We start from the raw sequence: 16,202 nt of genomic DNA, 5'->3' as shown, positions 1-16,202 counted from the left end.
AGTAAAGGAACAAATCAATGAAAAGGTGAAGTGTATCAGAAAGAGTAAGAAGGAATTAAAATATAGATATAAATGACAAATGCACTAAACATGTTTTTTTTTCTGAAGTTGTTACATGTGAAGAAATGAATAACCTCCTAGAGGAAGAAGTACTGTTTACATTAAATTGGATGAAATCTGACAAATCATCAGGACAAGATAACAGTTATTCTTGAGTGCTCAAAAAGGTTAGAAAGTGCATATGTAAACACTTGATGCATATCTTTCGAAAGTCACTCCACATTAGGGAAGTTCTTGAGAACTGGAAAATAGCAAATATCTCATTATATAAAAAGGGTGATTAGGGAGATCCACTTAACATTTGGCCAGTAAGCTTAAAGTGCATCACACTTAAATACTTAGTTTTAGAAATAGTCAGCAAGGCTTTAAACGGGGGTGGGCCATGTTTTACTAATATACTGGTAGCAACAAAAAGATATGATCAGAGTCGTCCATTATTTATCTTGATTTTCTGAATGCATTTTTTAACAACATCAACAACATTTATTTATATAGCACATTTTCATACAAACAATGTAGCTCAAAGTGCTTTACATGATGAAGAAAGAGAAAATAGACAAAATAAATAATTAAAATTAGGGAACAGTAATTAACATAGAATAAAAGTAAGGTCCGATGGCCAGGGAGGACAGGAAAAAAAAAAAAAAAAAAAAAAGAACAGCTGGAGAAAAAAATAAAATCTGCAGGGGTTCCAGGCCACGAGACCACCCAGCCCCCTCTAGGCATTCTACCTAACATAAATGATCTCAATCAGTCCTTATTGTATTCAGGGTTCTCATGGAAGAATTTGATGATGATGGTCGTGTGGACTTCTAGCCTTTAATCCATCAATGTAGGGACATCACGGTGCTTTGGTTAGGTGGTGGTGGCGGCTCAGATCGCCACCACAGAAAACCGGAAAAAGAACACCAGAGAAAGTAGGGGTTAGTACGGATTTTGGACCCACCATGAATAATAATGATAATTAATTGAATATACAGATCATCAGGATTTAACTAAGATAAAGCTATGAGAAAGCCTTGTTAAAATAATGAGTTTTCAGCAGTGTTTTAAAATGCCCCACTGTATTAGCCTGGTGGATTCCTATTGGCAAGCTATTCTAGATTTTAGGTGCATAACAGCAGAAGGCCGCCTCACCACTTCTTTTTAGTTTAGCTCTTGGAATTCGAAGTAGACACTCATTTGAAGATCTAAGGTTACGATTTGGAGTGTAAGGTGTAAGACATTCCGAAATATAAGATGGAGTGAGGTCCCACATGAGAGGTTGGGCATTAAATTAAGAGTTGGGAGTTCAGTAGATATATACAGATTTGGCTAAAATGCAGGAACCTTAGGGTTATGGTGTGAGGAACCCTATCAGTATCGGGTGATGTTAAGAATGATGCCCCTCAGGGATCAGTCCTGGGACTGCTGCTATTTTTAAGATGTATAAATGATCTGGGTATGAATATAAACAATATGCTGGTTCAGTTTGCAGATGATATCAAGCTGGATAAATTGGTAGATAATCTAGAATCTGTTGAATCACTACAGAAGGACTTGTACAGCATACAGACTTGGCAAATTTGTGAGATGAAGTTTAATGTAAGTAAATAAAAAGAATTACAAATAGGAAGTAAAATGTTAGGGTTGAATACACAGTTGGATTTCTAAAGCTTGAAAGTATTGCTAATGCAAAGGATTTAGGAGTTGAAGTTGACTCATCACAGTAAAACTTTAGGTACACTCAAAACTCTTTGGTGGAGTCAGGTGAATAGGATTGTTGAGCTTTTTTGGGCTGAATGGCCTGTTCTTGTCAATATTTTTGTAATGTTAAAAAAAAAAAAAAAAATGGAAGAATAAAAGTATTCAAACATGGCTGTGTGCTGAAAGTTTTGTATATTTTTTAAACAACTTCTTTAAATATACAGTATATTATTCAGGGTAATGAAAGATGTAAGTCATTTTTATCATTTGTGTTTCTTTGTAAGCCATCGTAGTAACATGAAATGTTTAGGTTTAAAACACTGGGTTGTAAACATTTACAAAATGAAAACTATTGTACATTCTCAGCTTAAGAGTAACTTTTACAAGTAACAATTAAAAGTAATAAGTGATTGCCTTTTCTGTTATAAATTCACAAATTAGTCTGAACATGTTGTAATAATCGGGATTCAAGTTCAAAAGTGGAAGTTCATGTAAAGGCTGCTTAGGTATAAATTTTACCTTGTACCGATCTTTGTAGTGTTGTGCCAGCTTTGACTTTTTCTTCTAAGAATATCTGATTTTAGTTATAATCTTACTGTATTTTACTTGTATATTTAAGTAATATTTTTGGTCTTTTTTGTTTTCCAGACTGAAGAGTCATGCCTTACATGGGAAGGAGAACAGTTTCATGGAAAAACTGCCATTATTCAGAAAATTTCTGTAAGTCTCTTGAAATGTGATGTAATTGTTTATGAAATCCATAGTCACTAAATTTATGCAACTTAGTATTTTCTATCAATGACTCTCTACTAAAGTACATTAAAATGTTGTTGTTTTCTTGAAAGTACGGTTAAAACAAGCTACTAATTTTGTCTTTTTGTCATTAAAGTGTTTTGCTTTTCCTTCTGTGTTAGTGGAACTTTATTATTCATATGTATTTGTTTCTTGTTTGTGTGCTTTTATGGATCTGATGCCTTCTTCTTTAAACTGAACAAATTAAGCCTTCATAAACTCTGAGAATTGCACTTTATACCATTTATTGCCATTCCTGCTAAGTGTAATAAATTATCTCATTAACTTAAAATGTAATAGGAAAATGTTTTTTGACTAAAAAGCCAAATTTAATCCACAGCAATTTAATGTTATATAACAGTAAAATGTGAAAACTTAAATGGTGAGGGATATTTTTATAGGCACTGCATATTCTTTTTTTTCAGTTCTGTGTCTCTCTAAAACCACCTTAAAATTGACATCCTGCCATACCACCTGTTGCTTCTTGAATCTGAGGTGCCTGATTTAGTGTCATTGTATTGATGATTTCCTTTTTTTTTTTTTTTTAACCAAAAACATTTGAAAATGAATACCGCCGATCTTTTTCCTTTTGGTTTTTCCCTGTATTTATCATTTCAGGGTCTTTATTTAAAAAAAAAAAAAAGGTTTCACACTAATTTAGGTATAAATCCCTTTGTGACAGTAATGGTTCCTTTCTTGTGTTCTGCGTCCATGGCTGCTACTGTATTGGCACACATTGCCAAAAAAATTATGGCATAGCTTAAAAATGCAAATGGTAATCTCTATTATATTTATGCACCAATTGAAAAATGAAGTCAAGTGTTTTTAGACACAAATTTAATTACTTGACCACCTGCAGCATTAAACTCCTGCCCCACATCATACAGTACTAAGTTGCGCTCAATGGAAATAGACTTTTAGCACGAGGTGCTGCATTATGTTAGCATTAAGATTTGAAATAAGACCCGCAGACATGCAAAAAAGTGCAATCATTGCCTAGCTTAACACGACTGATCAATTTTGTAGTGATGCTCATCATCTTTCAAATTCTAGCATCCTGCAACTCTGCTCAGGATTAAGCAGGGTTTGAAAATGGTATGGTACTGTTTACTAGATTTATTGTAACGGTTGTGTCTTTTTAGATTCATAAAGTATTGCGTCTAGATTTGAGGATCTTTTGCCATTTTTCTGTGCAGATCCACTTGTGCTCTGCCAGGTTAGATGGAGTCTGTTGGTGGACGTCTAATTGTCCGGTCTGTCTAGAGATATTTGATTGGGTGCAAGTGAGGGCTCTGGATGGTCAAGTCAAGAATATTTCCAGAGTTTTCCCTAAGCTACTCCTGTGTTAGCTTTGCTTTGTTCTTACGGTCATTGTTCTGTTGGAATGCAAACTTTTAGCCCAGTCTGAGGTTCAGAGTGTTCTGGAGCAGAATTCATTAAGCATATCTCTCTACTTTGCTCCGTTCATCTTTCCCTCAACCCTAACTAGTCTTCTATTCTCTTCTGCTGTAAAACAACTCCACAGCATGATGCTGTTAACACCATGCTTCACTGTTGGAATGGTAATGCAGAGATGAGTGGTTCCTGGCTTCCTCCAGACATGACACTAATTTTCGTTTCATCAGACCAGAGAATCTTGTTTCTCACTTTCTTTGAGTGTTTTCTCCAAGTGGGATTCCACATGTGTCTACGTAGGAGAGATTTCTGTGTCCCCATTCTGCAACAAAACCCAGATTGGTGAAGTGTTACGGTGATGGTTATCCTTCTGAAAGATTCAGTTATCTCAACAAGAGTGACCCATCAGGTTCTTGGTCTTCTCGCTTACCATGGCTTTTCTTCTACGATAGTTTAGTATGGTTTATGGTCTAGGAAGAGTTATGGTTGCTCCAAACTTCTTCCATTTAAGAATTATGAAGGCAGCTTTAATTTTGTGAACTGTAAATCCTTCAGTAATTTTTGCAGCCTTCCCCAGATCTGTGTCTCGACATAATTCTGTCTCTAAGATCAGCAGGTAATTACTTCAATCTCATGGCCTGGTTTTGTTCTGATGCACAATGTCAACTGTAAGACCTTATATGGACAGAAGTGTACCTTTCTTAATCATGTCCAATCAGTTGAATTGAACTACAGGTGAACTCCAAACAAGGTGCAGAAACGATGATCAATAGAATAAGATACACCTAAGTCAATTTTCAAGTCTCACAGCAAAGGGTTGTAATACTACTGTAAGTGTGATTATTTCAAATTTTTATTATTAAGAAATTTTCAGAAATTTCAAAAATTAGGGGCAACAATTCATTTAAGATTATACTGTGTGTGTGTGTATATATATATATATATATATATATATATATATATATATATATATATATATATATATATATATATATATATATATATAAATATATAATATACAGTATACAGAGAGAGAGCTGTATACAGTGGGCAAAAGTAGGTTTATAGTTACGAGCACGTCACGTCACCCAAGTGCATTGTGACATTCTTTTGAGTTAATAAGGCTATTGTAATAGCTTTAGCTGAAAACCTACTTTTGCCCACCCCATATATCAGAAATGTAAATTAATACTCATTCAAGAATACTAGTTCATTGCTAACATTTTTGAAAATGGACTGCTTTGACACTGTATGTTAAGTGAATGTTGCTTGGTGTATTGTTTTTTTACATATGCTGTTAATTTTCTTCTGTTTTCATTTTCAGAGCCTTCCCTTTCATAAAATTGCACATAGCATAACTGCACAAGACCACCAGCCCACCCCTGATAGTTGTATATTGAGTATGGTTGTTGGACAACTCAAAGTAAGTTGTTTTGATGTGCTTTTTTTTTGTCCGTCTTTTTGTTAGTTTCTAATTTCTATACATTCAACATTTTAAAAGGTAACAAAATTAGGCTTATGGAAATTGGATCAATGAAATGTTTCTTTTGTGTTACACTAGTTTTGCATTGCAACATTTAGCTTTTTAAGGCTGCTTATGCATCAACAATATCAAGACTGCTGAAATACTTAGTGCTGGTTATTCTATCTGCACAATATTTAGTCACTACTTTTATAGTGTGTCTTTCATAGACAACATTCTCATAAGGTACCTCATTGAAGAAATCAAAATACACATCAAGGCAATTGAAAGTGATATGCTTGATTTCAAGACTTTCAAAGATGGATAAACTGTGTGTAGTTTCTATGATTTGGAGAAGGTGCCTTATTGTGCCCCTCTGTCCTGGCACAAAACTGACCAAAGCCCAAAGATATTGGTTTATTATCCCCGGCACAAAAAGGAAGGGTGAAGAAACAAAGTTAACACTTGGGAAACATTTGAATTTTTAATAAACCCATAAATTACATTTGACAGGACCCATTTAAAGTTTCCAATAAAGTAAATTAAAACATTTAAGAAATGCCAAAGAAAAGTTTAATAGATATGTGAATGGTCAATCATTTTGTGGTAGTAATGAGAGGGTAGCTTACGGTGCTGAATGACAGTTTTAAAACTACCTAAACTTACTAGAACCAGCATTATTGTTTGTTACGTCCCCTTCTACTAGTTTTTTGCTGCAACAAAGACAATATACTAAGACAAGGCTGTTTTAGTCTTTCACAAACCTTTTTATAGTGTCATCTTGCAGTGTGTGGTGAGGGTTGTCCCTGCTGCAAATATTCTTGTATAGTAAGTTTCTGGTGAAATGTTCCTATTTATGGGATTAAATCTATTATTTAAACAATAGTTGGGATTCAAATAAATAAGAGACTATTGGGTAAAAATTCTGAAGACTAATTCCTTAAAGCCTTCACAATAAATGTTAATTTGTGTGACTTGTGTTAAAATAGTATAAAGTGTTGATTTTATTCTAATAACAAAAAGAGTTTATTTATTAAAGAATTGCTGTGGTGGTGCTGTGGTTAAATTTTCAGCCTCACAGATGGAGAGCATCCTGGATTTGAATCACATGCCGGGTCACTGTCTGTGTGTAGTTTACATATTCTGCCTGTGCCTACATGGGTTTTCCTGACACATTCATGTTGTACTCAGTTCTGTCTGGGTAGCCGTAATATGCTAGTAGTTAATGACAAATTCAGTTTATTTATTTACATATTGTGTATGTCATGTCATTGACCAAGAGTAACAAATCACATTTTGAGATATGGCGGCGATGGAGGTTGTAAGTGTAGTATCCAAGAGCAAAGAAATCAAAGGTTTGGAGACATTTCAGTATCACATCTTGTCAGAAATCTGTGTCTTGCGAGATCTGTAAAAATTAGCTAACTTGGTATTGGAGCACAATCATGATGTGTGGGCACCTAAAAAGAAAAGCACATTGGTGTAATGTTGATCCGTCTCTCTCATAGTTTTAGTATAATCCAGTAGCACTCTGTGTCACTTCTGTTTTTCCGTCCGTTCAAAATTATTATCTGACAGTGCAGAATCCAAAAAATAGTTGGCGATGGGCTGGTATTTGATGCCAAACAGTAAAGAAAATAGTGGCATCAAATATGCAACTTTCTGTCCAGGTTGTGGTCTGCTGCCACCTAAGGGATAAAATTAAACAATACATTCTAGGACACCTTTTTAATAATCTTCAGCCTTCTTTCCTTTGATATTGAGTATAACCTGGGGAGTGTTTAACTAGACCTTATGGTTAGTGACAAGACTTATTGCTATTCACTTTTTTAGCAAATGTAATTTAAGTGCATACTGTTCTTGTATTATTGTTGTAAAGGAAATCATTTTCCAACTAATCTAATTTTAGAATGAATGAATGAATACTTTTGTACATACAATATATATATATATATATATATATATATATATATATATATATATATATATATATAATCAATTTTTGATTAGCAGAATATTTTAATAGGTTGTCCAGCGTTACATATCCATGACCTTATTAAAGGATACATTTGATATTTTTCAAGTCAAATTTATCACTTCACAAACATGCCATATATAAGCGTGTTTTTGTTCAAAAATGACATGTGTAAACTATTTTACAATATGTACATAATCACAAGATGTGGATCAATAGTCAACAACAGTCTTGGCTTGAAAAATTGCCGTATTTGGTAAGTTTTTACCATATCCTCCTTTGTAAAGCACCAGAATGGGCATAATATTTTCTTAAATTTATGTAAAGCACTTAAGAAAACAATTTTACATGGCAAAAGCATATATACTGTATTTGTGAAGAATTAATTTAGACTTCAAAAATACAGAACTTATCCATGCTTCAATTACTGTCTTTCCAAGTGAAAAAATTAGTATATCCAAGACCAGGATGAGAGTGGCTAGATAATGGCCATACTTGAAAATTTATACCCAGGGCGTACAGTTCTTTAGTCATAATTTATAATATTTAATTGCATCATTCTAAACTAACTTTGAAAGGGTAACAGTTTTAATATAAGTATGGTTGCACATTCTGAAACTGTAATAGACTTACTGGATTGCACTGTATGTCAACATTTTAAAAAGTAATTGATATGTGAAAAGATTTTTAAGCAAAAAAGACTGTTTTGCCAACAGTAATTATATAGACTTATTTGGCAGTAAAATATTTGTATTTTGTACCTTCACCATCAAAAGTACACAAGCAATAATTGTTAAATGATTTTGGCTTTTCCACTTTTTTCAGCTGTTTAATATACTATCATTTCAGTCTTGCCATTTTGCTATCTGTGAATTATCAGCTGCTGCACCTACAATTGAATGTCTTCTGAGTAATAATGCTGTAAAGAACATTGTACACAATACAAAGTCTAATAGGTATAGTAGTTTATGTATGTCTTGTTCATATGATAACTAAGACTATAAACATTCATTTAACTAATCAGTCATAGAACTAACCATATTCACATGTGAAGCTAGAAAGGTTTTCCCCCCCAAAATGTTTTGTATCACATAATCTTTCAGTGGGCATGACAGTCTGTTGCAATGTAAAATATGCAGTGTAACACCTGACATTCATAAAGTGCACATACTGTAGTATGAAAGTCTGTGTCTGTGGTGCCTGGATCTAATTTGTATTTCTAGTACAGAAGGTTTTTAGGTAGTCATTCTGGGAGGAAAAAGTGCTTGGGCTGTACGTGCAAAATTCACACAGTTGGTGACTGAGTGCAAATTCAAATCCAGGCTTCTGGAGTTAGTAGATAACAGCACAGCCCACATGGTGTACAGATTTCCTTAAATGTGAAAGCAATAGTTGCCTCAACCCCTGAAATGCAGGACTAAATTAAATGTGAACTATTGGTGTAATTTACCTGCAAGCATGATTTACAGTTATTGATTTGTACACATTAACACTAAAGGTCACTACTGACCTTGAGACTCAGTGGAATATTTGTGATAACTCTTGACATACTGTGTGACAGCAACATTACTGCAAAAACATCTTCTTGACTAAGTAATGCTGCGTTCATGTGCTCTATGATTGTTTGGAGCTCTGAGTTGTGATGTTTCATCTTCCCACTTCATTGCGTTCACATGAATTTCTGGTCTGACTTTTCGGAGAAACACAAGGTCACTGTTGATTTGTTGCTTGGTCTGCAAAAAAAATGGCAAAATAAATGTATTAAATGTTTTATCACTTTACTCCCAATGCAATTCAGTCAGAAACAACATCTTGGATTCTCCAAGTTATATGTTTTATTTCAAACAATTGACAAAGTTGAAAGGTTAGTGTTGCATCATAACCCAGACAATTCTGGTAGCTTTGTTTAGTTTGAATTCTCCATCTTGTATTGATAGTGTTAACCTGGAAGTTCTGACTCGGCAACTTGGATGTACCGTCTGTCTGAAAGCACTTGGAAAGCTGCATAAGCCTTTGACAAGTCTTTGATTTTAGCACTTTTTAAACTGTTGTTTTTATTCTACAAAAGTAGTTCTATCTGTCTGTCTGTCTGTATTATATATTGCTTTTCATACCTACCTACCTACCTACAGTATAGAAAAGAATCACCCCCTTTGAAATATTCCCATTTTCTTTGCTTTACAGCCTTAAATGAAAACACACAAAAAATATTTCTTCCCAGCTTTGCTTACTCAATACAACCTATAACATTCAAGTCAAAGATACAGCTGCAGTTCAGAAAAATTATAAAAAATCAAAAACAAGACATACTGAGATCAATAAAGGATCACCTCCCAATGTCAATATTTTGTTGAACCACCTTTTGCTTTAATGACAGCCTTGAGTCTGTTGGGATACTTCTCTATCAGCTTTGCACATCTAGATTGAGTAATATTTGCCCACTCTTCTTTACAGAACTGTTCAAGGTCGGTCAAATTGGATGGTGGACTGCTATCTTCAAATCTTTCCACAGATTTTCAATGGGATTTAGGTCTGGGCTCTGACTGGGCCACATGAGGACTTCACTTTTTTCTCCTTCAGCCATTGTGTGGTCAATTTTGCTGTGTGCTTCGGGTTTGTTGTCGTGTTGAAAGGTGGACATTCTGCCTATCTTCAACTTTCTGGCAGAGGGAAACAGTTCTTCCTCAAGATTTTGACGGTATTTGCCCCGTCCATTTTTCCTTCTACCCTAACGAGAGCCCCAGGCCCTGTGGCAGAGAAACACCACCACAACAGGATGCTGCCACCTCCATGCTTTACTGTAGGTATGCTGTGTTGTGGATGGTGAGCTGCATTGGATTTCTGCCAGGTGTACCGTTTGGTATTGAGGCCAAATAGTTCGATTTGTGTCTCATCTGACCATAAGACCTTTTTCCACTTGGCATCCATGAGAACCTTAACTACAAAGAGGACTATTTCATTTATGTTAGGTAGAATGCCCAGAGGGGACTGGGCAGTCTCGTGGCCTGGAACCCCTACAGATTTTATTTTTTTTCTCCAGCCTTCTGGAGTTTTTTTTTTTGTTTTTTCTGTCCACCCTGGCCATCGGACCTTATTCCTTTTCTATGTTAACTAATGTTGTCTTATTTTAATTTTGTATTTTGTCTGTTATTTTTCTTTTCTTCATTATGTAAAGCACTTTGAGCTACTTTTTGTATGAAAATGTGCTATATAAATAAATGTTGTTGTTGTTGTATCAGAATCTTTAAGGTGCATTCTGGCAAAGCTGGCCTTTGACGTCCGGGTTCAGGGAGGGTCCTAGTAGTACCAAACACTTGCCAATTCTTTATTATGGACTTTATTGTGCTCCTTGGGATTGATAAAACCTTTGAGGTTTTTTTTGTATCCCATCTCCTGCATTATGTCTGTCCACAACTCTTATCCCCGAGATCTTTTGAAAGTGGATTGCCACCCATAGTCTGTTGTTTGCCGTCAGTTGCACTAAAAGCAAGGGAATGCTCCGTGAACAGCTGTTTTTATGCTTCACTAATCACACTGGTTACAATTGATCACAGATGGAAGCCAGTAACCATGGTCTGCAATGGAAATAGTTGGCACTTACACCTGATTGAGTTTATAAATATTGTTTAGGAGGGGGGTGATCCTTTATTAATCTCAGTATTTCTTGTTTTTTATTTTTCTAAATTCTTCTGAACTGTAGCTGTGATATCTTTCACTTGGATGTTGTAGATTGCATTGAGTAAGTAAAGCTGGAAAAAATATTGGTTTGGTGTTTTCATTTAAGGCTATACAGTAAAGCAAAAAATGGGAATATTTCGAAAGGGGGTGATTCTTTTCTATAACCATATAGTGTTTTTCATATCTAACCTCTTTTTGCCCATACCTTTTGTAATTTGAGTTTGAGAGCTGCTGAGTTCCAGTTTTTTGAGAAAGTTATTTTTTTTTTGTGTATGTGTTTATTGTTATACCTAGGCAGATGATGACCAAGTCCTAGGGTTCCACCAAAGTTTTTTGTTGAAAGGTTTTAACAATGCCTGGGTCTGCACTAACGAAGTCTTCAGGCTAGCTCTTCACAACGTATAGGTGTATCTTTTTGGAGATCAACCCTCCTTTTTTAAGTAAGAAATTGCACTGCTTGATCCCTTTCAATTGGGTAACATGCATGCTGGTATTTATGCACCTTGCTTGACTAATGTATTTTATTTGCATTTTGAAAATTGAGAAGTTTTGTTTTGTGTTTTTATTATATATATATATATATATATATATAGTACTGCCAATTAAGAGTTTATAGTTTTAAAGATTTTGATAAAGAAAGGGAAGAAATGCAAATTTCTTTTGAAACTGCTAGAAATATGAAAGAGGGAACCTTGCACTTTAGAATTTAGGTTGTTGTAAAAGGTTCAAGTTTTTTTCTTTCTTAAGGTGATTCTTTTATTTGCCAGTCACTTTTTACTTTTTCTTTATGTTGAGTGCTCTTAATAGCCATGACCAGTGTGTGCTTGGTAAGAGCTTCAGCCGACCACTGAACAACATAATACATAGAGCAAGAGAGGGAAAAAAATGGAAAGGAATCGGAAGCAACCATACTGTGAAGAAGTAAGAATCATTTTCAAATGGGTTCTTGAAAGGGATGTATTTGTGCAACAGAAACAGGCATAAAAGAGTACTTGTCTATAACCAGGAATCCAGCAGATCTGTTACCTTTTTGTGAAATAACACCCTGGACAGGTGTTCATATTCAAAGAAACATGATGTGCAAGCCTTAACAATAAGTCAGCTGTGATGTTGCCAATGAATACAGTTATCCTCAGACCCAGTATCTAGTATCATAGCATTTCTCTTTACTACTCTTCTAAAATGACTACTTCATTCTGTGCTGTGCCAAATTTGAATTATGCTTCTAAAGGTTGATATTTGCTCACAATGTTTTACATAGCAGAAATAATACAAACTACTCTCATAAGCAGATTAAAGATTTATTGCATAGTATATGTATCATCTCTTATTTCTGTTACCACCAACCAAGATGATGAGATCTTTCTATCCCAAGATTATTATTAAAAATTGCAGCAGCATCACACTGTATAAGTAACCTGACACACTCTGTTCATATGTACCCGGGTATTTTTTAAAACATAGCTTTTTGTATGGATTTTGTCTTTTTGTCCACACTGCGTTTTAGGACCCTGAAAGTGGACCTTTTGGAAAAACTCCTTCCATGGTGAAGATGTTTAGAAACTCCATCCTCCCTGTTTATGTGTAGAAAGGGAAAACGAGTTTTTGTCTTGTAACGCCAGTGTGTGTGCCATTATCTTTTTTTCTTTACATGAAACATATTTGTGTAATTACGAACTTAGCTAAACTAGTGCAGGAGCTAATCTTCTTAACAGGATTTTTCACATGTTTACATTTAAACTTACAATTACTTTATCACTATATTGAGCAGCAGAGGTGTCAGAATGCGCTACCGAGATCACTGCTACATCGAACTCTCTGATGGCACAGACAACTTTAAGAACAAAGTAGTTGTTGCTGAAGAATGACAAGAGAATTTTCGTTTTTCTAGGACATCGCTGTTGTCTTTGAGTGAGCTGCTTCACCCGAACATCGAAGGAAAGGCAACTGTAAAAAAGTTGCCTGCACACTCTACTATTTAGCAGACGGGAGAGGAAATTATGCAAGATGGGAAATGCCTTTAGGCAAGTGTGTGAAGCAATTACAGTCCACTTGGACCCTGTGTATATACAATTACCTGTTACAGAGTCCAAGTAGAGAAACTCGTAGCAGGATTTCACCAGGACTCCTGTAGAAATAAAGCAGCCATCCACACATTCCATGGATTATTTGAACAGAAAGGGGAGGTTTTCTATTAAAATACGAGGCATTACAAGTGTTCATTTATTGATGTTGTAATGAAATTGCAGGTAGTGTTTATAACGCCCATATTTTTGCAAATTTCATGCTGAACTCACATTTGAAAAAAAAAAAAAAGTGAAATTGACATTAATCTAAATGACATTCCTTTAATTATCTATGCCTGTTTCGTGGACTTGATGGCAGATTTTTGTGTTTTCTTTTGGATGGAGATTTTTTTTTTAAAAAAAATTGTGCATCTGGACTGGATTTTTTTTTTTTTTAAAAAACAGAGGGAAACTCCCATTTAAAAAAAAATACCTGGGTATGTGTGGATGAGGCCTAAGAAGTAACCAGCTAGTTCTAGGCAAAACAAATGGGAAATGGGTTTACAGTCTTTTGACTGGAAAATTATGCATTTGACTCCATCCCAAACAAAGGAAAACCAATTGGATCCCCAGGAATTACTGAACCATTAAATCTTACCTCAGTTCCATGTACTGTTGTGAAACAGTCAACATAAATGAGAAGAATAATTTTTATGATGATGCATTTTAAACAATACACAGCTGGGGTTAAGGAGAGCAATATTACAGATATGGGGAAAATGTTATCATATGATGAAGTAATTGGAAGAGTTTGTCATGGATCTGTAAATGCAGAGGATAAAGCAAAAACAATTCAAAAGATCATGGACTATGTTTGAAACTTAATTTGAACCTACTAAATTAAATGTAATACAGTATAAGCAAAGTGATACATTAGGGCCCAGCCTTTCATGCATGTTTGGTGGGTGTAGGAAAGGTTTTCCTTCAGACATTTGGAAAGAAAATGAGGAAATCTGCTCAGATGCATGTGAATATGTGTGTTTATCGTTTTTTTTTTTTTTTTTTTTTTTTAAACCCAATTGCTTTGGGAGCTCATTTATGCTAATTATAACCAGGGTGAGGCATATATACTGCTCATTGGCAGCTTTAGAGTTGTCTTTGACAGTATTTAGTATTTTATGTTAATCTCTATTACATTCACAGAAACTGGTAATTACAAGAACAAGATGGCAAGTGCCAACGTGTAGGAAACAAACATTGGAAATGAACTAAAAGTTTATGTTGACACATTTCCATCCTCCAGGCAATGGTCACAAGCAATTAAAGGTGCATGAGTAGCACAAAGTTGTATTATAAAAATCATGTTAAATCAGTGAACTCTTTAAATGGAGAGGTGACATCTGGATCATGACTATTTGAAATACCTACTGACATATGTACATTAGTTAAAGTCGAGGCAAAGACAGGATTTAGAAGTTATCTGTTGGAGATAATGGGACATTTTGGCATTTAACTAATTAAATGAGTTAGGAAGATGAGTAAATGGTCATCCCTGAATTGTAACATATTTGCTGTGTTTTATAACCTTGCATGTGAAGAAAGAAATACATTTTATTGTATTATTCTATAGTATTTAGTGCGGATACTTACTGCTTTATCAGTATACACTGATGTTTGTGTTTTTTTTTTTTTTTTTGGTAACAATGTGTTACTTTTAGAATGCGCAATTCTTCTTCCTATTAACTTTTGAGTGTGATTGAAGACATGATTAATTTTGGGATTTATTTTATTCCCCACTACTAGCATGTAATTTTATTTATTTCATCAATGTATAAATGGATCGCTTCATATCTAGAACAGAAACTGTTGCATAACATACAAATACATGTCAATAATGTCCTAAATTTCTTTTAGCAAAGTAAGATGAGTTATGGATTTTGTTTTAAGTTTTATTTTTTTAGCTACACATTATGTAGGATATTTCTCCCATTGAAGCCAGGGTGCCAACATATGAAGAGATATAAATTCTATTTTACAAACGGTGAATGTGGAAATATGTGTTTCTGAAACTCCTTTCACTAATATTTGTATGGCATATTTTAAATGTTTGTGGTTTCACAATACTAGATTAATCTGTTGTGTTATGCTTTATATAATGTATAAAGCTACATATAAGACACTTCTGGGTGCTGTGCAAGCAGCAGTCTTTTTACAGAAGCTCCATGCTCTCTGCTTTTCTTTTTGTTTCTGTACTTTTACTAGTTACTAGTCTTTATTAAAATTAGATTTAATCTGGCTTGTCACGGATAGCAAGTAGCCACTACAAATTGGATAAATAGATTTTAAATTTACCAGTGGTATGCGTTAATGCAACCCCAAGCTTGTCTTGACTGCTCTTCGAAAAGGCAGGGGAAGGCCCAGTTTCACTGTACCATCAGAGTTGTTTGTTCAAAGACTAAGGGGGCAGTGTGCTGGAGCAAGAGTAAACACAAGGAGAAAAGGATTTGGAACTAGTCTGCCATCCATTGTAAGAAGCAATGTTCAAATGCTCAAAAATAAGATGGATGAGTTTTCTGGTCTCACAGTGGATATAATAGGTACAGTGGCATAGGTATCCGGCAATTCAGTGCTTCCTCCCGATACACCAAACTAAATGCTGATACTCCTTTAAATTCATTTTGCAGTTTCTGCACAATACACATTTCTTTATTTATTGACTGGTTGGTTAGTTGTATTATTTGTCCTCTGAATCTGTATCCTTGGGATTAATTGATAACACATTATAAAGATGAGTCGATGGGTGTGGCTGGCCATCTGCTTGTCTTAATTATATTTTTATTTCCTCTTTATTTGTTAGTTTATCCCAGTGGCTACTGTCCTATGATCACATTCCTTTACTTAACAACTTTTCTTGTATGTTTTCTTTTCAATTTTCTTCTTCTGGTGGGACCTTATTTGAACCTCCACCCTTGTTTTATTTATCTCCTGACTTCTTTAACTGGACGCCGGTGTTCACCTGTATGACTGAGCTCAGTGCCCATAGGAGACGCAGACACTTCCGATGCGGAAGGGTTGCTGGCCAAACTTTTCATCACCGGGCTTGGATTCTTGATGCCTGAGAGTGTCTTTGACCCATCCTCTCATGTAC

General features: G+C 34.9%; 1 protein-coding gene across 2 annotated transcripts in view; it reads left to right on the top strand.

The window, feature by feature from the left end:
* The window catches only part of nutf2 (nuclear transport factor 2), an 82,196-nt gene that overhangs the window by 49,673 nt on the left and 16,321 nt on the right, over nt 1–16,202 (top strand). For both annotated transcript variants that reach the window (XM_028809618.2, XM_028809619.2), the window contains 2 exons: nt 2,395–2,466; nt 5,258–5,356. In XM_028809618.2, coding sequence (XP_028665451.1) covers nt 2,395–2,466; nt 5,258–5,356 — 171 coding nt within the window. The remainder of the gene's footprint in view (nt 1–2,394; nt 2,467–5,257; nt 5,357–16,202) is intronic.

The sequence above is a fragment of the Erpetoichthys calabaricus genome, chromosome 9, assembly GCF_900747795.2.
Source record: "Erpetoichthys calabaricus chromosome 9, fErpCal1.3, whole genome shotgun sequence".
Lineage (NCBI taxonomy): Eukaryota > Metazoa > Chordata > Cladistia > Polypteriformes > Polypteridae > Erpetoichthys > Erpetoichthys calabaricus.
The sequence above is the reverse complement of the archived record's forward strand: the minus strand, read 5'-3'. Positions and strand labels throughout refer to the sequence as shown.